This window comes from Sparus aurata, chromosome 16 (genome assembly GCF_900880675.1).
Source record: "Sparus aurata chromosome 16, fSpaAur1.1, whole genome shotgun sequence".
NCBI lineage: Eukaryota > Metazoa > Chordata > Actinopteri > Spariformes > Sparidae > Sparus > Sparus aurata.
This window is the reverse complement of record NC_044202.1, coordinates 11,506,709-11,532,740: the sequence shown is the minus strand read 5'-3', so window position 1 is coordinate 11,532,740 and position 26,032 is coordinate 11,506,709. Positions and strand designations below refer to the sequence as shown.

Here is a 26,032-nt window from a genome sequence, read left to right as displayed (position 1 = left end):
TGCTACACTATTCCCAGATATAAACCCACACAACAGATGCACACAGCGAGTGCCAACAATCTCCACCTGGACTGTTTTGTACAAGCAGAATGCTGATAAAGCAATCATATAGGAAACGTGTATCCCCCCTCTCAAACAGACGCTGTTTCATAAAAAAACATTCCGCACTTGTTCAGTGTTCACGTTCGATTGTACAATGGGGTGTAGGAACACCAGCCCTTATGTCTCCATCACGAGGCTCTGCTCCCTTTCTGCGTCCTCTGACCTCTGACATCTCAACCACAAGACAAGACTAATTTAACAAACAAAGCATATCTGTTTGACTGAATATTTGCCTCTTCTCCCCCCTCACAAAGAAGATGAAGTCCTTCTTCCTCAGGCCAAACTATGGCCTCTTCTCCCTATAGATTAGGACGGTGTGTTGCTCTTGCTATAAACAGATCATTGGAGACGTTTTCTTATCAATTTTAACGACTTACTACAATAGAGTCCTCTCTCTCCACATCAGATGACAAGAAGTGGGGGTTGATGTTGGTTGGGGTAAAGATGACCCAGTCCTCCCCCCTCACAGGCCAAAGCGTTTTACGACCCTGTCTGTGACATTCCAATCCTTGCTGCATCCCAATCCTATACTCATCCACATTTCAATATGTTCTGAATAACTATTAACTACAATTTCATCTTCTTAATTTTATCAGATTTCCAAATAGCCAAGAAAGTCATACAGTAGATATTTTCCATGTTATTGTCAAGCCCAAATGAAGTTTATTACTTAATGAATTTGGGGTTTGAAAGAAACCAGCCCCACCTTTGCGATGGGCACAGACTTGCATACCATGATCGTCTTTGTGTGTAATGCTTGTGTTATTCACCAGTTACATGTCTGATATGTTTTGTTAAGATAGAACTACAAGGAATATGTATAAGTCCTTGGTCCTATTGTGTATTGAATGCTTTATTGTTTATGTTGTATACATTATTGTTTTATGTCTTAACCAGGTTATAATTCTCTTGAATGATAAGTGATCATATTCATGTTACATCTTTTAACGAAGACAAAAATTCGACTTTTAAGATGGTAAAGTTTTTGGGAAGTTAAAACACGATTTTGAAACATTAAGGCAATATAGTTTATTTGAATTAAAGTGTTGTGGGTCACAACTCCCAACACAGAAGGAGCATTGTCAGCCAGCCCCACCCCTGCTCGGTGTGCCTGCTGTAAGGTCATAAAAACAGAGAAGATGCTCTTCTCTCTTCACTTCGCTTCTTTTCTGGTCTTCTCTCATGCTGACGCTTCGCTCTCACTTTCGGGTCCTGACTTCGGTCAGGACTTTGGCTCACTCTCTCTCTCCTTTTGGGTCCTGACTTCGGTCATGACTTGGAGTCTTCTCCTCCGGGCTGTCTTGCCCCCCTGTTTCTCCTCCTGACTTCTCTTCTCTTCTCTTCTCTTCACTTCTTTGCTTTTTATTCTTATTTTTATTTTTAAAGTAATCTTTACTTTTATTTTTGCAACAAGCTCTAAGAAAGCGAATTGAATAACTACTTTAAGTACTCTACTTTTATCCAAGTCTTTAATAGAACAAATTCTTTTCTTTTTGATTTTTGATTTGATTTTAATATAACTTTAAAGTATCACCGCCTGATCCAGAAGAAGTTGAATTAGTGAAAGGATCAGAACTTGAGAACCACCTTGAAACATCAAAGAAAAGTCTTTTTCAAGACTGTGATCATCTGATGAAGAACGTTGCAGTCCATCGTCTGCCTCAGAAGCCGTGCAAGGAGTCTCCACAAAAGAGACTTTGTTCCCAGCCGAGATCGACTCTGCCCCAGCTCTCCCAAGGCGGAAACCCCGCTGGGCCTTCGGACCAAGAGTCCCTCAACAGAGTATCGGCCTTCCCTCTGGCTACTGGACCGATGCGCTGTGCCGTGGTCCAACCCAGAACTCTCAAAGAGACCAAGCTTCAATGCCTCCTGACGCCCAGACAAAACAGGCTGAACGTCTTCATACAGTTGGATCCACACACGTGAGAATGAGTGGTGTCTAAAGTTCTGACTCCTGTCTAAAGTTCTGACTTCTGTCTAAGGTTCTGACTTCTGTCTAAAGTTCTGACTTCTATCTTATAAACTTAAGAAAGTTGAGGTTAGGGTCTCGTTAGTATTAAAAGATTACTCCCGTTAAACTTAATATATAAAAACCCGACCCTTTAACTTTACCATCTGCCAACGGTCACGTAATTTATTTATTTCTAATTACAGTCTTTACCTTTTCTGTTATCTGTTGTTTGTCCTAAAATTGTCCGTTCATTTATGTTACCCCAAATTATTTAGTCAATAAATATATATAATCATTTGTTTTTGTCTGGAACTTAATTTTGATGTGGAGAATCGATGGATACGTGCAAAGAATTCACTGCTTCAGAATATTGAGATTGAATAAATTGATTTGAAATTGATACTCTAGCTGTCCAAGTCAAACTTGTACAGTTAGATGTTTAGAATAGTTCCCTCCAGCCTATTCTAGTAAATCAAACAATGGAGGTGGTGCCCCTTCTACGAGTGTAAAATTAATCACGAGTGATTAATGACCTTGATTATCAAGCAGTGATAGTCCCCTACATTTATATCCATGGTGCCGTCCACGTGAGGCCTACCTAGGCATAGGTATACCTACATGTCTTACAAATTTGTGGTGCCCCGTGTGAGGCAAAGTTGATTACCAGTAATTAATTAATTGCCAGCAATTACTTATCCCTTATTATCAAAGTAGTGTCTCCTACAGGGGCATGAGTGATAAATGCCGCTATTTTGGAGAAAGGTTTAAAATAACATATGTATCCATATTTGTGAAAATCAATAAGCATAACAGCTGCATTGGGTGTGACAGCAACAATTTCATACACCTCATCCCGTTTCCTGAGTGCTTTTTCAGGGGCAAAGTACAAAAGAAATCCATTATTTTTTGCAAATGCAAAGATTCATTCGAACATTTTACATAAATAATTCATACAGAGGGAGCTTTTACAGTGTTTTCACCTTAAGACAGACAGCTAACTAGCGAGAAGGCTCACTCACCCACCCACCCTTCCTCCTCTCTTTGAAGTGGGGAAAAAAGGGAGGAAAAGGGTATAATTTGTTTTATTCATTTATCATTGCTTACTATGAATAAATGTCAATTAAGAGTGGTTGCTGCACAGCGGTTATGCATGAAGTTATGGAATAGCTAGCAGCATCGCGGGAGCTGAAATAAAGCAACATGGTGATTAGAAGAATGCACACATCCCACACACACTGTGCCAGTCAGGAGTCTAATGGCTCTGTGGAGTCTTGTGTGTCCAAACACACGCACATACAGCACAAAAACAAACACATATGCAATCACTCCCTGTGTTTAGCAGGGACTGTCCTTAGTTCCTATAGAGTTTTTGATTGATGGCTTTGGTGATTGGCACTGTGAGACAGGTGGAGCTTTCAAGTGTGCTAATCTACACTGCCTCCTACAGGATAACAGCTCACACTGGACCCGGGCATATGTGAGAAACTGTCATCACAAGCTTCAGACGAGCTGATAATGATGACGATAAATGGTGTTTGCATAGCACCTATCATGTTATCAGTTTGAACTACTACAACTGACAGCAACAGTCAATGTGAAGAAAGCCTTCTACATCTTTAAGTGTAATTATCAATAAAAAAAAAATTCTTGGGTGTTTTCTGAGGGATATTTTAAAGTAGTTGCTGTTTTATCTTTGCAAGCTTTTAATTAGGCCCCAATTGCTTTAGATTTTTTTCCAAAAGGTTATTTAACGGAATTGAAAGAAACTTATTCTGACATTCAATGTTCCCTGATGGCAAATTTAGCACCCTAGCCCATTTATTAACACCGTTTGAAGACCACATGCATTAGTTACCTTCCATGTAATTGTAGGTCTGGTGCCGTGTACCAGGTAGATTGGGAGATCTCCACGGTCGTAGAACTTGCGAAAGGTGGTTGGTTTGGCAGGGCGCTCCTGAAAAGCCCCTGTAGGTGGGGGACCCACCACCTGGTCAGACACAAAGGCGAAAATGGGAATGAAGATAAAGGAGCCAAATAGAGAGATAAAAAGAACGAGACATACACAGCAAGTGAGAATGTTGTCTTATAAAATAAAAATTGACTGTGTTTTCTCTTACAAGAATACAATCTCTCCCACTGCCTTTCCTTAAAAGTAATTCAGGCAGACACATGTGCCTGCTCCTCAGCTCCTCTAGGGAAGGGAAAAAAACACAGATAGTGTGTGCTGGTGTGTGCGCTTGTGTGTGCGTTGGCCCTGTAGCCAGAGGCACTGCCAGAAGCATTGTTAGGATCATCTTTTCTCTGCCTCCATTTTGGATACGTGCTATTACTGTGCCACTGAAAACCAATGGGACTCCTATCATGACAGCCACAGTGTCTGCTGCTTTTTTTGTGCGAGCCGATTGGTGGCAGTAGCCATATAATAGATGCAAGCAGATGCAACACATTGAGGTAGAAAGGAGAGAGTGAAGAGAACAACTTAAATTACTATTCTAAATTCACAGAACAGTTGTTATTAACATGTTGAATGTCCCAAGATGATTAAATAAATACTGACATATTTTAACACCCTTGAAAGGACATATTATCAAATAAATACCTGCACATAAACACTAATACTCCACCAACAAAGTGACCGAAAACTCCTCACTTAGGACCCAAGAGTTAGACTGTTCAAGTGGGAGCCACTTATGTACTTGAGGAATTTGGATTTATTTGATTGAAAACATTAGAGCTTTGCTACAGCATGTTGTAGTGGACGAATGACAGAATGTTGGAGCAAATCTTCTCCCTGTCTGTGTCCCTTGTGTGTATCCCCTGCCATCTGTGTCGCACTGCCACATGACTGGCAGATGTGTTGCTGTCATTAATCCTCAGATTACCACCCATTGAGAAACAGAGTTTTGCCACAGTAGCCCACAGGCAGAGCAGAGTGAGACTAGGATGTGTTATCTTTGGCAGGACTGCCAAAGACTGGTATGCAACTTGAGAGTTTTTAAAGGGGGTTAGTCTATTAATATGATGCTACTCAGCGGGAGTTTGAGTTTTTTTATGTTACATCACTCACTAGTGTTGCCTGTTTGTTGCATAATTCAAAGACAAATAGATATGAAAAAGCCTCGAACCACAAATGTAGCTGAAAACCGCCACCAAGGAATGATGTAACATTTAAAAAAAAGTTTGAGTTGCACGTGTGACAGTGTGTAGCTTGTGCCTGCATAGCTACTGTAGGCTCAGGAGAAACAAGAAGAGAGGAGAAAATATTGTGAGGGAATCTGAGCGAGTGTCTCCGAGCCCTCACTGCTTTCAAACAGCCCTAATGCACCGTGGGATTGCAGCGCAGTCATTTCAAATGAATCTGTTTGGAGCATTTGTTTACCATGCTAGGGAATACTGAATAATATTATGCCGATTAATAGGCGCAGGTCTGTATACCTGCAGGAGAAAGACTACCTTAGCAAAATGTGTGTGACTAACAATGCATGTAAAACACAAGAAAAGGCACTTTTCAGAACCAGCTACTGTAATAGCCTGAAAGAAATCCATCACAATAAATTATAAATGCATGCCTGCTATTGTCTTTAAAGTCTTGTCTTTTATTTTGAGCACGATTTTAGCTGCAATGGTGTGTTTAATCATGTAAGCTATCAGAAAATTGTTCATTTATTGTTTTGTAAACAGTGCATTTCTGAAAATAAGACAGCTCCCGGTTTTCTTTTTAATCCATTAGATTTTAAACAGTCAGTCAATAATTGCTTGAGTTGTTTTAACTTTGCATTGCCTTGAATAGTTGAGTGTCAGCTTGCCTCATTACAGCACTGTTCCTGTCTTTTCACACCAGGCACTAGGTTTAAAATAATACACTAACGGAGCATCTTTACTGTTACATTCAGACCTTGTGAAATATGCATCAATGTTATCTGTTTGTATTCCCTCTTTTCTCAGTCTTTTTTCATTCCTATCACTGCAGGAGTTGTTTTGCAGCCCCAGCTGTAGAAATAGGAAGCAGTAAAGCTTGCAAGATCAGTGCTGCTCCAGCCTGCAGAAGTGACAAAGCCCTCATATCCAGGTAGCTACGACGGCAGTTGAGCCACGCTGCACAGGGAGGCTAAAAATAGCTCAGACTGGGCAGCAGGGAGAGAATGAACCCAGACTGCATTGACTGGCTGAGCAGCTTTTATGGTCAGGAATGATGACTCTGCAGTCACTTCCATGGCCTGTGTTCATGGCTGAGGTGTTGCAAGCTTCACAGCTATTTCCCCATTTTCTTTCCAATTATCATCACTGGCAGGCACCACACACCAACAGCCAGAGGAGCACATATGCATGCATACACAAAGGCACACTTTCTTGTGACTCTGCACACACTGCAAAAAAGCCAAAACCAGAAGCCAGCTACAGATGTGGGCCGCTGCTCCTCGCAGCTTAAGGAGAACTGTAACAGGAATAGCGTTGCAGGGAGATTATCACCTGCTGGCTTCCTGATGCCATTCCAATGATCTGCCTGCTCCTGTTCTGCCAATCATGACATTTGGGTCTCAAGCTTCAGCGTGCCGAGAGAAAGCCACTGTCACTGAATCCCAAAGTAATAGCCACTAACCTAGTTTGTATAAGAGCAGCTTAACGGGAAACTACAATTTGTTTCTTCTGTTTAGGAGCCTTCTGAGAAGCCACATGAACGTAATGCCCTGATATGGCAAGCACACAGTGTCCATGTTCACCATCCCTAAGTTCTGTTATGTATGGGAGAGCATGCATTTGTACTACTGCTGATTCCAGTCTACTGTTAGTCGGCACGTCATTGTTTTTAGATTTGCTTCTCCCAAATACATCTGAATCACCGTGTGAATTTCCTGTCTTCCCCTATCCTGCCTGCATTTGTTGGAGTTACCACAAAGCTTGTTTTTTGTTATTATATTAAGTGTTATGAGTGGCCGCATACACAACTGCATACCCCTGTGTAATCCAAAATTCATCCCCCTTCTAAAACACTGGCATAAACACAAACACAGACGGTGAAAAATAGAGAAAAAAAGGAGCCTATAAGGTAGACCTATACGGGCAGATAACATCCCGCCCCTCAATGGAGGCCATAAAGCGAGCCTGTGAGGCGACAGCCTACAGAACAGAGATAGAGGTGGTGTAAGGCAATAAAGGGAGGAAGTGTCTGTTTTGTGTGCCCCTGGTGCACACATCAGGGAGTCATAACAAGGCAGTACTGGTCAGATGAGCTCCAGGCTGTCATTTCTCTCCTTCGCCTTCACTCTGCCTCCGAATCCGTTTCCTCCCTAATGCTGTTGTCCGCTCCAACTAGCTCCACCGTAAACCTGGATGCTGCAAGACCCACGGAGGCAATAACACACGAACACACGCACGCACACACTTGCTCAAACACCTCACATGCTGAGCTCCCCATGGGCAAGCCCCTGCAGAGGTGATTGAGCACCAGCAGGGCCTTGTGCTCCTGTCATTTATAAAGGTGTCACTGCGAGAAACAGAGACGCTCCCTCTAACCTTATTGGTATGGCACTGCCACGGCTCTCTTGCCTGATTTTGACACACAGAGAGTGGAGAGGGTCAAAAGGCACAAGGAGGGAGAGAAATTAAGAGAGAGGTGGAGGGTGAGAGCGGCCAGAGAGAGACAGATACAGGAACAAGCTGGAATGAAGTGAAAAAAGAACAGCGAGACAAAGAGTGACGAAATCAAGAGATGGAGAATGGAGCAGGGTGATGGAGTAATAATAGATATGACAGGAAGAAGGAAAAGGGGAGACAAGAGGTGTGGCTCATCAATTCTGAGGGTGAGTTCAGCATGGCGGGGCTGCTGCAGCATGTAGGTGATCCATCACCGTGCCTGGGCCTCCAGCTCCAGCGCTCACTCTCTTCTCCCTCTGCCTCCGTACCACCACCCAAAACACCTCTGAATACCTCTGATAGATGTCTTGTGAACGGCTGTCAATTCATTGTCAACGCTGCATTGCCATCACGACTGCACTTCCTCAAATGAGGCCCTCTTTAATCTCCCTTTCTATGTCAATCCATCTCCTCTCGCCCTTCTGCCTCACGTCTGTCAGGGCCAAAAATGCATTTGGTTGCATTGTATTAGTAGGGGAACAAGGGCGCCACTGCACATAGGTGCATTGCTTCACCTGTTTACTGAGGCAGCAAAGGGGTAGGCACCCGCTTGCTTGCTCGCTCGCTTTTTCTGCATTTCACTGCTGTTCTCGGTTGAGAGGTTATTGAAATCTAGCTCTGTACAGAGGGCCGCCTTTCCTGAGGGAGGGAGCAGGGTATGTGAGTCACAGAGGATGGAATAGACAGGCCGAGGCTCTCCTGATAAGGTCAGCTTGCACATCACTGCCACAGGCAACAAAATTAGCTCTCTTTATTTACAGGGCATTTTCCGCAATAGCCCAACCTGCTGCCTGCACACAAGCCACCAGGGATACAAGCCTGGCTGGAGGTGTGTGCTTTTTTCCCCCCTTCAAACTGTATTCAAATGAACAAGACACAAACTAAATAATGGAGGTATTTAAGCTGTTAGTGAATCTCCTCTATATGGTCAAAACAATCATTCCAACAGGATATTTTTGCTTACTCATTCCCTCTGCAGGGCAAAACACAGACTGGTGGGAGGCTGATTCCTTTCAGAAGAATAAATCTGCAATATGTGTGAAGCACTCCATTAATTTCTCATGACCAAACAGCAAGAAGTGCAATCAGTCTGCGAGCGGGTTTTCATTATGTGCAGAAATTAGCTCTGTTCTGAGAGACGAGGTCGGATGAGAACAAATGAGTAAAGAGCTCTCACTGGACGGGAAAACCACAGACTGATGAAAGGTAACAGAGTCTTTTGTTCAGAGCGCACAGGACCATAGAGGTGTGCTTTACAATTGTCACTCTGTCAGAGGCTTTTGCATCAACTGTACCGCGCGCACACACACACAGACACGAGGGCAGGGGTGTTCATAATGAAAAATGACGACAGCGCCAGGCAAAGACAACACTACACACCCTGTGTCACTACAAAGACACAGGGATGAAACAGGTGACAGCCAACCCACCATTGAACTGCACGTAAGAGGGATAACTTTAAAGAAGAACTTCAAAAAGAAGCTTCAAGCATTGAAGAGCGCCCCACTGTTTTCTGTCTCCTCCAGTTTAACCCCATCACTTAAAAGAACAGCATAGACACAGGGAAATGTTAACAGGATGTGAGAGAAAGAGTTTGAGGTAGGAGTGTGAGGGGAGGAGTGGAAGTGAATGAGGCTCTGTGTGAGTGAGAAAAAGAGAGTGAGGAAGACAGAGCGAGGGAGGGAGAGAGGGAGTCAGAATGCCCTGAGTATTTTCCATCTTCTCTGTGTGGCCCACTTATCAGCCAGGCAGCAGGGCAGCCTTGTGCTTACAGAGCCCTATTGGCTGATTCATATCACCAAACCACAGCTGAGATGATGGCTCAGAGTGAATCGGCCGGCATGGCAAAGGCAGAATATACTACATCTTACTACTTGTTAAGTCAACGGGAAAACCACATGCACGGACCGCATGAGGCTAGACAGGCACGTTGCTTGACTCACGTGTGTCTGAAACCAAGATTCAGTTTCAGTGTGCGTCTACACTGATACAAACCCTTTAAACACACATGTATATAGTGCAGAGCAAATGAGAAGGTTGTGTTTAACCCATATGAGTTGTCTCATGTGTGTTATATTGCATTGTGTTAAACAGCTGAACAAAGACATTGTTAATTCTTTTTTTACAACTTGTTAAATCAAACTGGTCAACTCAAATAATCTCTAACACTTAACTAATTAATGACTTGTGATGATTTAATGCATATATTAATGCTGGATGTATCGTTGACTTTATGTGATTAGTTCACAATAAATGGATAATCAGTGTTGGGATGTTCATTCAGTTACTTAATACATTACAATACAACTGATAAGCAACCAAATTAGAACTTTATTTTGGGCCCATGTGTTTGGTCAGTCTCTCTGAAAGCAGAACATTACAGTCCTAATAGAAATATTAAGTTTTTATTTTATTTTTTTTAACAAACTGTTCGTCAGATGCAAAGACATATATTTCTAACTTTTAAGCAGAAAGAGAACACCACAGCCGTTTTCCTATGTTTTTCTCTGATAATGTAGCACCAATCAAAAAAAATATATGTATCTGTCTACTGTAAAGACGGCCCAGTTTATGCAAAGGTCATCTTTCCAGCATTGAAACACTTCTTGAAGTATACAAGATTAATCATTTGAGCACCAGTATGACATTTTACAATTTGATCTAACACCTAGAAAGAATTATCAATCTCTCTAACCGGTTGTTTACCACACCGCCATGTAATACATGGCCAAAAGAAACATGTTGACAGCTGTTCAATTTGTGCACTTTATTTGTGGGTTTATTTTTGTATGCATGTACAAGCGTATGTATATATCTGAGTGTCTGCGAAGAGAGCAAAGCCACACACTTTCTAGTCCTGGCTGTTAAGAGAGTGGGGGACGCACTGATCCAATGCTTTGTCTTTACAGCCCCAATCAGTGACGACACCTGAAGGTATTAAAACACTGCGCTGGGCCATGAAATTAATGAGACACAGAAGGAAAACTACATCCCCGACTTGCTGCAGTTGCCACTTCTGCTGCTGAGGAAGAAGATTTTAACTATCCTCCAATTGTATTCATCAAATAAGTATCTTCTTGTCAATAAACATCCTCATAAATGCATTTAATTTATGGCCGACTGAAAACCGCCTCATAGAATATTAATGATCCTGAAGTCAGTGACAACATGCTTTGGTTTAGACTGGTTATGGGGTGTTGGCCACAGCTCAGAATAGCTGCATGACTCATCCGAAAGTTAAAATCTACAGCAAGTTCTGCTTGCAGGTAGTAAGAAGACAGCCAACTAGGCAGATAAGGAGGTGGTCAGCGATATTAACTAGGGAGCCGGACGGGGAGATGCTGAGATGGGCAAGCAGACTGGAAGCAGGCGAGGAGATGAGCAGATAGGCAGTGAGATAGGCAAGCAAGTCAGTGTATTTGTGGTCACATACTTTAGCGAGGAAGCATCACAGGGAGCTGTGGAAGGTTTGATTTGGCAGCAGCAGGCCCACAGGGGGAAGGAATAGGAGAAGGACACACCCAGAGCAGCAGGAGGCCATCGATTTTACCACAGAGCCACAGACAGACAGCTGCACTAATGTGAGAGGAGAGAGCCCCCCCATCCACACCAACCCACAGTGACACACACATTCACAAGTGTCACAGGTAGCCCGGCACTGACGGCTCCCTGAGGAGTGGAGGGAGGCATGGTGAGATAAGCATACTGCACATGGGAAGAGATACAGGTTCTACCTCTGATAGGGGAATATTGTTTAACAGTGAAGAACATTATCTAGGTGATTAGTATGTATTGCAAAATGAACCCCAGGCCCTTGGTCTAATCGCACGCCCAGTGTGACTTTCCATTCCAGGAAATCAGTCTCACTGCCTGTAAGGCCGTCTGTTAGAAATGATGAGGGAGTTTCGCTTACAGAGACGCCATGCAGAGACCAAAGCCTGGCATGGTCTGAATTCTGACCTTTACATAAATTAAACGGGAGGGAAAGCACACCGAAGGCTACATCCCTGCTAGTAGACTCCCAAGACACACTCAGCCAAACTCAGGTGCACGCATCCAGTCACACAAACACACACATGTACACTATGTCTACCCCCTCCTGCATTTGCTTGATTGTAACCTGAAATGCTTTCTTAATCCAAATGTTGTTTACTCCACAGAGTAAGGGGGGAAAGGGGCTCCCAACAGAGGTTGTTACAGGAAACAGTGAATGATATATATGAAAAAGAGGCGTGTTATTGAGACCTCGAGCAAGAATAACGTTCTGACTGATAGCTCACCCTTTGAATTAGCCCGAGAGACAAAGAAAAAAAAAATCACTGCTCCCTGGATGTCACTAAAACAGGCAACGTCTCCAACGCCTCAAATCTCACACTGTGCTTGCTGCAGCAGATCTCTCAGACAGAGAGGCGACACTTTCAGCTGAGCAACAGGGAGGCGCTCACACAAAGACACACATACACTGTAAAAAGGTAAGTTGTCTCAGCTCCCAACTTGTCAAAAATTGAAGCTTTTGGATGGCAGGCGGCCTGTCCTACTATCCCAAAGATTCAATTTTTGACAAAGGGCTTCATCGTTGACTTGGCTGACCAGGTGGCCTTTATTCTAAGATTCAAATGAACATCATCCAGATTTACTTCATTCTTATCAACCCCTTGCTCCTACAGTCAATTCATCTATCCAACCATCTACCCAATCACCCCTCCCACTTTTCCACCTCTTGCTCTGCACTGCAGGTCGCTGAAGCTCTGACAGTGAAACAGGTGTCTGGGCTATTAGAGTCTTTCTGTGCTACCTCCTCTATCCCACAACACTGATGACAAGCATAAATCAAGCCTGTAGGAATGAGTGATAGTTAATCTGGGGTACAATAACTGCCAGCGTTCCTTTAGTCTCAGAAGCTAACACCAATGATAAAGCTTCCAGCTGACACAAACAAATATCGAAAACACAACACACCAAAGCAATGATTAAAAAGAGAGCGTTACTGCTTATTATTTAGGCAAGAGTTAAAGATGACCTTCCAAGTTCAGTATGAGCAGCCAAAACCCCTTTCATCTTCAATCATAAAACGAGCACTCATCTATTTAAGAGGTGTGCTACGTCATCCTCTCCCTCCTGAATCATATTCGCTCTCCAATATCTTCCCCCTCTACTCACTCCAATTTCCTCCCATAAAAAGGCTGCCTTCTATGACTCTCCTTGGCTTGAATTTTTATGTCTTTTTGTGACCTATCTCAGAGGAATGTTGTCAAGGTGATGTGATGATGACCCTTCGACTCCTCATTAAACCACTCAGTATCGGAGCATCAACTTTTCCTTCTTTCGGCCAGGCCTGTTAGGGGCAAGCCGGACCCCTGCCCAATGCGCACATTTGATTTTGCATTGATTGTAAATGCATTGGCTTGTGTATCTTAAGTTACTGAGGATTCAGTGTCTTGCCCAAGGACACCTCAACATGTAGCCAGGAGGAGGTGGGGATCGAGCCAACCCTGTGATCGGCAGACAAGTTGCGCCACCGCCTGAGCTGTATCCGTCTCCCACAACATCAACTGGATGTCTGAAATGTTAATCTAAAAATACAGCTACGACAGAACAGATGACCTTAAAAATAAGTGGCGAGGAGTTTTCTTTTATCTGTCTCAACTTAAAGGTCTTATTCACAATCTCTTACATTAGCACTCACATCAGCATCCATGTCACAACCTTGTTCAGACAACCAGACAGACAGTCAAAACAAAGTCAGTTAGATTCACCAACACTAAAGAGATGAGTGTCAGAGTGACAGATGGAAAGTTGAGCATCTGCCACTGTGCTGAACCATTTGGCCAAAATCAAAGGGAGATGAGGGCCTTCAAAGGACAGGCAAAGCTACGTCTGAAGCCACAAATGCTCTGGTGTGCTCCGTAGATAAGGGCCAAGAGGTTATATTGCTTTTCTTCTGCCTCTCCCTTTGTTCTCCTCTGTCTTAAGGGAGTGGGAGGACGAGAAAGGAAAAATACAGTGAGAAATGAAGAAGAGAGAGATGCAGAAACAAAAAGAAGAGAGAGAGAGACTGAGTCATGAACAGGTTGCCTGTCTCCCTTTGCTACATCAAGGCGTGTTGGTCAAACACTCGTTAGTAGAATTTGCTCGGTATTTCTGGACGGCAGGGGTAATGAGCAGAGGTGGCTAGGGCAGACGGATGCCAGCCCGTGATGTGGATCATTTCTGACAGTATCAGAGTACTTTTGCCTTCTAGCCTTTCCCTATTCCCTGCCTTCTCCAGCTTGCTGCAGCAGAGCTGTTGCCTCCAGCGTACCTTCGACTGGGAGCACTTTGACTCAGCTGGATGCGAGGCATGAGCTAAATAGCAAAGTAATCCTCGGCAGGATTCAGAAGGGAACGTACACGCTACTTCAAATCTCAAAGGTTTTGCAGGTTTACTTTCTTGGCACTGGGTGAAGTACACCACAGCCCTGGAGCAGCATCTAAGTATGAAGTTGGCTGCTGTGCCTTTTAAACTGAATTTAGTGTGCAAAATGGTGGCACTGCTGCACTTTTACTCCCATCTGCCCCTTCTCTTTAGAGACTATTGTGCTAATAAGTATTCTGAGAGAAACATTATTTGTACTGTAAAATGCTTGTTTTCCAACATTTATTATGAGGTTGCATTTGCTATGTATCACAAATGCATAATAGACTTTGTCATCGTCCTTGAATGCTGTGCTGGTCAGCAAAATCCAAAAGGTCATGCTGGTGTTATTGCATAGATGGTGATTTTAAAAGATTTTCAAAGCGGGGGCAGCGAAACAAAGTACACCATTTGGCATTATTGCAATGGAATAACATTGTCAGATGCATTGATTTTTTTGCTACTGGTTCCCATTATGTTGATGTAAGCAGTATGTGACCCTGTAGAATAGTGGATAACACATGCCTAACACCAGAAGATCGAACACAAAGAAGGGCCCATTCTCCTCCAGCAAGGGCAAGTCAGTGTGGCGGGTGACACTGATGGATAATTGGTGAAAAAAAAGGCTAATGTCCTGTCAGTTTAATACACTTAAGCATAGCCTCATTAAAGGATTTATATTAAGCTGACTTCTATGTCCAGAGCAGGAATAATAAAGGCTTTATGGGCAAATTGTAATTGGTATATTTACATAGGAACATAGACACAACATAATGTAAACAATGACTTAGCTTGGAAGTGAATTTAAATGAAAACCAAAGAGATCACTGAAGCTTAAAAGCTAATAAGCAACACTTGTAAGCTCTAAAAGGGGTCTGGTTACTGATACTGAGATATAAATGATGTATTAGCTCAAGAGTAACATCTTGAAAAATCTGGAAAATTACTTAAATTAACTGCTGACTACTTTCTGCTGACTGATTATTACTAATATTCAGCATTTCCAAGCCCACATTTTATCATAAATATCTGATATACTGCAATGTACATTTCAGTAAGAAGTCGTTTTAATTACTCCCTCTTAGCGCTACAACTAACAACTATTTTCATCATTGATTAGTCATCATCATTTCAGTTCAAAGTGAGGTCTTCAAATTGCTCCTTTGGCCAACCAACAGTCAAAAACCCAAAGAGTTTCTATTTCTTATCATAAACCACAAAGAAAAAGCAGAAAATCTTTACATTTAACAAGCTGGACCCAGTAAATGTCTGACATCTTTTTTGAAAAATGGCTGAAACGATTAGTTTATCATCAAAGCTGTTGATTCATTTTCTTTTGATCGAGTCATTGACTACTCATTGCAGCTCTACTTGCAGCGTTTCTATTATTAGTTCATACATTTGTAAGCACATTAGAATGTAAAGCTGTGCAATCCACCTCAAGAATACGATGAAAAAAGATGTGCCTGGTTTCGGTTACATACACCTAACTGTCTTACCATCAGCAAGCCTACAGAACATTAACGGACAGCATATTAATCAAACTGATTTCATGGTTATCCCTTATCATTTACAGGAAACTTGGTGTGTAATGGACAGAAAAACCAACATCAACCGCCGTGTTTGTGTGTGTATGTGTCTGAGGTTAATAGCAACATCAAAGTATGTGCTCATATTTATCTGTGCTTTTAAAACGACTGAGACTAAGTAAAACAAGGACGTAATTCAGTCGTGGCCCCTGCGTTCTTGCTTTTGATTCAGGGAGGACACTGCTCATAGAAAAGGCACCAGGTCTAGATGTCCTCTGCATTGGTTATCACATGACATAGGGCCAATTAACTCTAGAGCGGAAAATAGAGGCCCTGCAAGGAGCAATAAACATTCTCCATTAAAAGCCGTCTAATTAGGATGCAAGCTACAAGGGCTTGAAGGGGAACATAACAAACACAGAGGCCAGTGTAATTGTCAACCAAGCTCTGAGGAAAGCAAACATAATAGATATAATCAACTGAGCACCTCCTATAAGGTCATGATATTATGCTGTGGAAGTACTTCTCCATATCTGACTGAAGTTTCCAGATGTTGTTTGCCTCAGCTGTGGAAAAGGTCACAGACATTTCGATGGTCATGACTTCAGATAGTATGCCATCAATTACGACCTAATCTATCTGTTGATACCTAGGTTGAGGATGGCGCATATGGAGTACTCTTCTTGAGTTCTGTCAGACATATTTGTAGTTGACATATAGATCTTTAATGTGATCAGCGTGCAGAATTTTGGTTTGAAGTAGATCAAAGCAATGTCACCATTAATGGTCACTTTTAAACAAAGGTGCAGTAAGTGCTTCTGCAAAAAGAAATTTGAGGTCAGTTCTCATGCCGTCAAATACACGTTGTGTTAGCCTGGTTGTCAAACACCAACCCGGAGTGTTGATGTTTGGACTCAGCTATCTTTCTTGCTTATCTTATTGCTTCCAGCAACTTTACCAACCTCACATGGATATAAAAATATCTTCCAACGATGCCTGAGATGTTTTTATTTTGGTCAGTCTTTTTTTCACTGCTTTTAAAGTAAAAAGCAAGACAGCTAAAGTCAACAAAGTCAAAACTTATGGGGTAATAGAAAAAAAGATTTCCTAGTCAGCCAATGCTCCGTCCACTCAAGGCCTTAAGGCTCCGTGGTTGATCGATAGTAATGGAAACGGCAGCAGGCCTCCGGAGCCCATTGCCAATTTAACCTGTTTTACCATGACTCAATTCTTCCTCAAATAACCCTGCTGCTTACTGGGATGGACTACAGGCTTCTGGTGCTGATAAGATGAGTGTGCAGGAGCAGAGGGAGGCAAAATATGGATGCAGAAAAAAATAGTTTTGGTGTGAGCGAGGGGTTTGTGTGTCTACAAGCACCACCGGTTACGAAAACACTTCCATGAGGCGGTTCAAGTGAGGCAGGCTGACAAAGAGGTGAGGGAATCAGCAGCATGGCTTCCGACAGCAGAAAACTTGCTCAATTTGCCTTTACTTGCATAGGCACGCTTCAATACAAAACATACGCAAAACATCCCAGACGGCTTCATGGCCAATTTATGTATCACGCTGTGCACATTATGAGTTCCTGTGTCAGGTAAATGTGTTTTGAGAGATGGGGAAGAATGATTCCGACTGCGAATGAAAATAATAAATAGACAGATTCATCTCCATAAAAAGCTTTCAAGGATTCAATCTTGGTCAACAACTGCCTGCAATCCATAAAACTGACAATGGGGCTTATTTCTGTCTCAAACTTTTTATCCTTGTTGTGTTCACGTTCTGTGTAGTGTTTCAGTCGATGGCAGAAAAGCATTTAAATCAAGCTTTAACTGATACACAACATACTATAAGACAAACTTTTAAATCTGCATTAATTCTAAACCAAATGAAAGTTAAGACGGTTTGTATTGGAATTCAAAGCAAGGTTGCAATTAATCAAGTTGCGCTGGAATTCTAGACTCATTTAAAATCTAATCAAAGATCAATTCCAAAGAGTCACTTGTTTAATTTGATCAGATGGCTTAATTTATTAAGATGACACTCAGTGGTTAGAGCATCGAAGGCAGGGAGCTGAGATGTTAATCAACACATCTCTGGCATAATCTTGACAAAACATGTTTCTCTCCTTTCCGCTAAAGGTATAGTACAATACATTGAAAATTGAAGTAAAATTAAGTTCTGTTCCATCTTACAATTGGGTTGTTATCATTGTTATTATTTATTATAATGAACAGTAATTTATCTAGTATCCCAGGCACCTGTCTGGTTGAATGAAGGTTATGCAGAGAAAGATCAAGACAGAGAGGGAGTCGGCATGGGGGGGCTGAGACAGATGCTCAGGTTGTAATGTAGGACACGGGAGAGTGTGGAGACATTTAAACATCCTTCCCATCTTTCGTGTCGTGTGTTAAACATGCATTTAACTGAGAGAAAGAGATTCATGACACTTCAGACCTTGAAAATATCTAAAGAGATGCTCTATGTCTGAGCATAAAAGCAGTATGTTTGCTATAATACAGAATGTGTCAGGGCAAACATACAACAAATTACAGACTACAAAAATCAATTAGAGCGCATGATGATGATCTAAGGTCACATGATTCCACATATTCAAGAGCCTATAAATCAATTCTACCCTATCTACATGACTGGGCTCAATAGTTATTGACAAAATGTTTTTACTTTGAGGAATGTGTGTAAACAGAGAGATGGAAGAAACTAGCCTGGCTCCATACATTTTATCAGCGCCCGCATTTCTGATTTGTTCAGCGACTTGAATACTGTAGGCCTGGTGTTGAGCCACAGATGACTGCTTCCACATGGTGGAGAAACAGTGGCCAAATCAGAGCTTTCTGGGTGAAATAACAAAAAAAAAACTGCATAGCAAGCTATTTAGAAATATTCATCAGGAATGGCCAAAATTTGACGGTCATGGATGAGACTGATACAGCTCTATAAGTTGTTGCAGTCTAAGATGACTCACAGAAAGTCTTCCAAGCACTTTTCTTTTAAAATGAACTGCTCTGAGCAGCTGATCAATCTCTGAGCACATCGACTATTGTCTGACAACTATGTAACCTCAGGCTGCAAAGGGCCAGTGTTTCTGGGCTTCCAGTGTAGCCCAGGATATCCAGGTATTAGGATAATGTTTAACCCAAATGCCATAATAAATGTTGACTATGTGCAACCATGGATATCTTGAAACTGTAAATCGCTTTATGTTGCAATGTTTCTTTACAGTTTCTTTACAGCTTTCAATCTTATATTGATAATACTGTGATTATGGTCTGGTTAGGTTCTGCCCTAAAAACCACTTGGTTAGGGTTTCGGGAAAAGATCATCTTTTGGCTAACCTGGTTCTGTCGCCACAAACACGAAGCGCCTGCTCAAACTGTGGTTGCTTGCTTTTTATTCTGGCAGCTGGTCTGGAAATCCAGGCCAATACTTTCTTTTCCATCTGCCAGTAATTGTTAAAAGTCTAATCAGAAATCTGAGACACAAAAGCAGAGTTGGAGGTGAGAGACGACTAATTAAAAAAAAAACTGAAGATTGCATTCCAAGGTCTTATCCTTTGCCTACAGCTACTACAGTCATATCAATCATATCTGTCTGTATCAGTGGGACGAATATTTCACTCTTCAATAAACAAAATGTCAGGCTACATGAATGAAATACTTAAACAAAATGGCTATTTTGACTGATTATCAGGCTAGAAATGAGTAAATAAACACAACAATATGAGGGAATAATGTTAGCATAACGTAGGACAACTATAAGAGATGCTGGCATACTGTGAATATACCTTGAATGCCTCTTTTTTACGAGATTTTTCGTATGCCATAGTAGGGGAAGCACAGGGGTAATTAAAAGACACTACTGATGACTGCATTTGATTGAGGTGCCCTGTCACAGCTCTATTATTGTGCATGGTGACTTAATAGCATGGCTTACTGAGACACTTAATTGCCATGGAATGTGCTTTTCCTACTATGACAACTCTGCTCTCGTCCATTAAAAAAGGTCTATTGGTATTTTTTCAGGTGTTCAATTTGCTGGAATTACCAAAAACAGATGATTCCATATGATTTTACCCTTAAAGACTTTTGTTTCACTCAGACTTCTTCTTCCTTATATGTACAGAATGTGAATTCATGTCCATTCCTGTCGCAGCACTATGCAGGTGATGGTGCTCTCGCCCTAACCCCTGTTATTTTTTGTCGCCAAGCTGGAATAAGCCTCTGACAGAGAAAATAACAGCTTTGTTCGCCTCTCTGCCTGAAACACAAGGTGACGACCTCCCACCTGAATGTAAAGTGTATCTTTTTTTTCCTCTTTAAATGCTCAGGGATGAATCATTAGAAAAAAAAGGGTGATAGTTTCAGAGGCCGGTGCTATTGATTCAATTTCTATGACCACAAATACTTTAAAGCATAATAAGCCTATGCTTCAATTCCCCATACCCTTTCGAAAGGCTTGGAATGGCCTTGTCGTTACCTACAAATCACAGCTCTCCGCAAAGCTGCCCTCTCTGGAGCGATATGTCAGTGACCACAGGGGAGGCGAGGGGGGGAACAGAAGGCAACAGACACAAGCAAGCCTCTGAAAAATGTAATGGTTTTTGTTGGGGATTTAGCCAGTGGTGTGGCAGTGTAGGAGTATCATTCATGTATCTGACGTATCAGATCCTCTGGGGAGATTGTGAATATTAAAGGGCTTTGCAGGAGCCTTCCTGGTGAGGGCTCTTGACAGGAGATTTGTTTATGACCTTCAAAAAGGGAGGAGGAAGTCAATGATAGCTCTGACTGCCTCTTCTGCATCTCAAGGCAGTCTCCACTATAGAATAAAAATGCAGCTGTAGTTTTTTGCCATCAGAACTGTGCAGCTATTTCGGTTCTACTTATCAAATACGCCTAATTCTTTTTAAGTGCAGTGAGAACATAATAATAGCTGTCAGCAAGAAACTTAATGGCTCTGAGAGGAAGACCTAGTTATATTCTTTGCATCACAGTACCCAAGACTGGACTGTCAACATTTTAGAAGTAGAAAAGATATGGAAGGGAGAGCTGGGGGATTGCTGACCGAAAATATTGAACTGACACTTTCTTTAAATTCATTCATTAAATTACTGCTGACCGTGGATGCCTCAACTTCTGATGCAGTGCTCTAATTTCGCCGCAAACCGAAGTCAAAACTGTCAGAATACACAGCATCAAAACAAAACACTGATATCAAAATATAGTAGTGTTGCATGGTAAACCGATACCAGAACGGTACCGCGGTACCCAGCCATTAAGAACAATACTTTTTCACGTTTTATTAGTAGCGGTACTTTATGAACTTTGTGTGACAGCAGGGCAGCGTGTCTGTGTGCAGCTTCTCTGCTTCCTCACCGCCTGCAGACAGAGTGGGCGTGGTTTCACAGTGACAGACAGTCACAGAGCAGAGCGACACAGACATGTTGGCTCTCTTGGTCAATACGGATTTAAAGCATTGTTTACAGACGGGCTTTGTGGTGTCCGTGGGCTTGCCCTTACTGTCGGCAACGTAAGCAAAATATTTCCATATTTCGCTCTGTGCCTCTGCTTTTTCAACAAGCCTAGGACATTCGGCCGGAGCACTCATGCCACTTTCAGCTGACAGACATGCGGACTTGTTCAAAGAGTTGAAAGAGCTGCAGGTTAGCGATAGATAACGTTAAATATCACCCGGATGGAAGTCAAGCGAGGTTTTTGTTGTGACAAGTGAACCATTTTCACCATCAGAGTTGCACGAGGTTCCACACATCTCTGTATGTAAACACAACGTTCACACTGGTAACATGAACTTTACCATAACATGCGCTGGTGTTCACAAGTATGCTGATCAATAACACCACTTATAATTTATCTATTTTAAGTCAATCAGTACTAGTAATATAATCATAGCATGTACATTTTTGTCAATAATTTATAATATATATTGTAATTTATATTATTAGAAAATGGTCTAATTAGAGCACAGCCCTCCACCAGGTCTGGGCCATTTGTGTTGTACTTAAATGCACTAATGTAGTTTGCAGGCTAATAATCCAGGGTTTGAATTTTATCAACATGAAATGCAAATTGCAAATTTCCCCTTTGTGAGACGAATAAAGTATTGTCTTATTTTATGAATTGCCAGACTTACAGTTAATGTCATTTATGTTCATTATTCTTATGCCGAATAAAATTGTAGTTAATGGGCTACTAATTTTTTTCTACTACTGGCACTGAGCTTTTAATGAAAAATCAGGTTATTTAATAATCTCTGAGAGCAAACAAGACAAATTAACAAAACAAGAAGACACTTGTCTTCTTGGATACAGAAGCTATAAAGCTCAGCAGCTTTTACAAAAATATATATATAATAAAAGAAATAAATCAATTTAAGTTCCACATTCTGTCATCTAAAATTTATGCCATTACTTTTGATGACTTTACTTTTGAGTGATATCTTGTAGACGTTAAGCCTTGCTTGAACTCTGTCATTTCACAAGGTTCATTGTGCTCCTGTTACACAAACAATCGTGTTCCTTGCCAGTATGTGAGTCTGTTGCTGCTGTATGCAAACGTATATGACAGGCAAGCCCTGTGGCACACTGACTAATGTACTTCCATAAATATTCTTTGGATTTTCTGCCAAATAATTCCTGTTGAGATGCATAGACCTACCCCTTGTCTAAATCAAATTGCATTTACCTAATTAACTTACATTATTGGGCAGCCATCCCAAAATACATGTTGGCCAATATCTATTTTTTATTTCTATATAAAGCCAATAAAGACAAATGTTTATTTAATTTGTATATCTTAAGATATGTCCGTTTACATTGCCAATAGAATCATTTTTGTGTGGAGGATCTCTTCTATTTTAATAAGAATAACAAGACATAATACCATCTGTGCAAAAAACAAAATACTGTGATTTAATTTCTGATTGCCCACCCACACTTTGACATTTACAGATACAGAAGGCCTATCCTAGGTACAACTAGACCAGATCTCTAATAATAATCCATTTCTTAACCACACAAATGCTTGTTTTACCGACCAATCGATACAGTTCATCAATAAAGACTGATGTCCTCTGTTATACAAACCCATTACACTTTCCTGATCCATCTTAATTTGCTGCAAACGAGGAGAGGAAGACCTGACGTGACTGTCTTTGGAATTAGTCAGCTGTTACGATCAGGGCTTAGGGCGAACCCTGGTAGAACATAAAAAATGAGACTCCCCTCTTCCCAGCTCCCAGTGCCACCAGCAACAAAAGCTTTAGCAGCCATTTTTAAAGGTTTTATTCAAAAACAGAGAAATTGAACTGTTGGTATTCTGGCTGAAGTGGCGAGAGGAGAGCCCACAGGAACTGGAAGGAGCCAAATTTTAAACTGCGGGTTTGGAGGCTGGACCAATCAGCTCCCTGGACAACCTACATTCACATGGTTACTCAATTAATCAAACACACCTGCAGCCAATCACACGCTCACACAGGTAAAACAACAGAGGGGCATTGGAGCACAGAGGAAATGAAAGCACATACATCAATAGAAATGTTTATACGACCTCTGCGGTCGTAAAACAACTCTTTCAACTACACTGAAAGTCCATGATAGAGAGTTCTCATTCTCTTCAAGGAAATCATGATCCAGGAAGCCTCTGTTTGTTTGCCCCAGAATGACGGCCAAGTAAGACTAGTACAAAAAAGATTGTGAAATAGTTTCTTAAGAGCACATAAAAGCTTTGGTGGCAAGAAGAACAAACACACAACGCTATACTCTACAAAAAAACAAATACCCCACAAAAATGTTAGCCTATAAAACATTTTCATCTCATGTTAATGTGATGTCTCCAAGATGTTATAAAAACAGACATTTGAATTTTTTCTTAGCATATGGGCTCTGAGTTTCATAGCGTCTAATCATTGCGTTATAGCTTCGGAATGGGTTCTAAAAGTGTCATTTTTAGTCCATAAAGGTTATTGGATAATCCTGGAGTTCTAAAATCCTCCTACTTGTGTGAAACAATGCCCGAGCTTGTCCGACCAAAAGGAGTTATACACAAGCACACTTGCAAAGAGGAACATGAAAATGATGGTTGGAGAGAATATGTTCAGGGATTTTTTTCCCCCTCCTTTCTGCTACTACCACATCTCTGTGGGCTATTCAGTGAGTTGACATTTTGCTCAACTCAAAAAAAGCAAAAAGATGAAGCAAAAAGGTTCTGTTGAATTAACAATAGAGAAATCATAGAGGGAAAAAACAGTAAGAGGATCATTTAAAGCGGAAAGTAGGAGGCTGCCTTTTCCATCAATTGTAACTTAACCTAGATAGTGGTGCAACACTGACAACAGCATGTTGGACTCCAGTCAGTGAGTGTTCATGTAACCTACCCCACAAAGCAAAACTCAACCTCTGTGTCCCTCTGACATGAAGGCCCCTGTGTATACCTTCCCACCTGGAAAAAACAGACAAACAACTGCTACACCACTTTTTTTCTCTAGGTGAGAAATCAAACATTCTCAGTTTGCATAATCTGGTTGAATGTTAGAATATTACAGTGATGGATTGCAAAGACTAATTAGCTGTGTGGCATGTTGTAACAAAGGTTGGCATCTTCTCATCATGAGCAACCAATATATTATGTTCCAGAAGCAGCAACTGAATTTACTCTACTGTAGGACCCAAGCCAACAAACTACTGACCTTTCATAAAAATGACACATCCAGTCTATTGGAAGTTTCTGCTCTGACATTTTCAGTGGCAAACATATTCGCAGTGGGAAAAACATACTGACAAAAGTGAATAAACAATCAGTCTAGCTGTTGCAGTCACACTTGTCTGTTGTTATCACATACTCATACAAGAATGTCCCGTGCCAGGGGGAGGTTCATGGTGATACATATGGAGGCCAATTTCCACCAGTGAAAGAAGAGGATAAGATGAAAACTAAGACGGATGAAAAACATATTCCTGTGGTAAATCATAATTATGAGAGATAAAGCCATAATCATGAGATAAAAGGTAGAAATTATGAGATTAAAAAAAGTCAAAATGTGATAGATGTCATCATAAGATGGAAGGTAACAATAACGAGATAAAATAATGTACACATATTACACAAAGACCGAGGTCAAATAATCATAACTGTACAATTAAAAAGTCAAAATTATGAGATACAAAAGTCTTAACCATGAGATCAAATGTCAACAATTGACTCATCATTTTGACTTTTTAACTCATAATTATGTATTACTATTGGGGAACAGATTTAATCATTTTTTGCCTTTAACTGGTGTAAAAGGTCTTCCATATGAAGGATCATATCAGGGCCATAAATAAGTAATGCATGCATGAGAGAGAAGTCAGTCTCCTCTGGGCCAGTGTGCTGCTCAAGATTATTTTAATAAGATTTCCCAGCTCCTCTTTAATGCTGCTCCTTCCACTACATGACCTCAGCGTTTACAAAAGCCTGGCTACAGCAGCAGTTATAGCTTGCTAACAGTAACTAGGTTGAAGACAGCTAGACATCCTTCCATTTTATTTTTTTTTTACTTTTCTTTGAATAGCTGAAAAGGTAAAAACTGAAAGTAACGTGACCGCGTGCGCAAGCAGGTGCAGCTCCACCTGTATTTTAACCTGTGATATGAATGATGTGATTAACTTGAATGTGAACGGTGTTACCTCACGATAAATACGAACTCATTCATCACAGCTATGGCATTATATTATGTTATTATATTCACAACTTACCTCTGTAATAATGCATGCTACACAGTAAAAGCCGTTATAGACGTCATTCACTCACCCTGTAGTTCTTCATGGCGGCCTTCACTGTGAAGCCTGTTGTCGTTAGCTCGGACGTGTCCCTCGACATATACACAGGTGTGGTCCTGTTAAATGATGAGGACGGACCGAAAATGAGGAGCAATGTTCGTAACTGACTAATTAATATGTGTGTGCGTGTGTGTGTGTATGTGCTTGTGGCTCTGCAAACGCGGCGACTGTAACTTGACGCTTTGTTGTGTTTCCTCGTTACCATAGAAATGTCAGGGCAATGCTGGAAATGGAGCCAAGTGTCGTGGTTAGTCAGCAGAGTGTTCACAAGAAGCATCAGGTTGTATTCTTTTCTCTCCCCTTTTCTCTCACTGGAAAAAAAAAGTTTGAGGCATTTATTGCATCCAAAAGTGATACTTGAGTAAAATAAAAGTAAATCTATTACAGGTGAAAGTGAAAGTCACCGATACGAATTGTACTTGGGTAAAAGTATTTTTACTTTTAAAGCATCTGATATTAAATGCACTTAATAATCAAAAAGTAACTTTCTGGCAAGAAAAGTATTCAAGTACCAAAAGTACAAGTAAATTACGCATGATATTCAGCATTTTTTCTGATTAATGGAACAAGT

At 41.3% G+C, this 26,032-nt stretch overlaps 1 protein-coding gene and 1 long non-coding RNA gene across 2 annotated transcripts in view; one reads left to right on the top strand and one right to left on the bottom strand.

Moving 5' to 3' along the window:
* The window catches only part of pacrg (PARK2 co-regulated), a 135,748-nt gene extending 110,048 nt beyond the window's left edge, over positions 1 to 25,700 (bottom strand). The window contains exons 1-2 of the mRNA XM_030443002.1: positions 25,433 to 25,700; positions 3,909 to 4,040 (exon numbers count right to left, since the gene is read on the bottom strand). Coding sequence (XP_030298862.1) covers positions 3,909 to 4,040; positions 25,433 to 25,666 — 366 coding nt within the window. The 5' untranslated portion in view covers positions 25,667 to 25,700. The remainder of the gene's footprint in view (positions 1 to 3,908; positions 4,041 to 25,432) is intronic.
* LOC115597243 (uncharacterized) lies at positions 1,978 to 9,954 on the top strand. Its single transcript, XR_003987048.1, has 2 exons — positions 1,978 to 2,024; positions 6,024 to 9,954. It is a non-coding gene; the product is annotated as an uncharacterized LOC115597243 (long non-coding RNA).
* Positions 25,701 to 26,032: the final 332 nt, after the last annotated feature.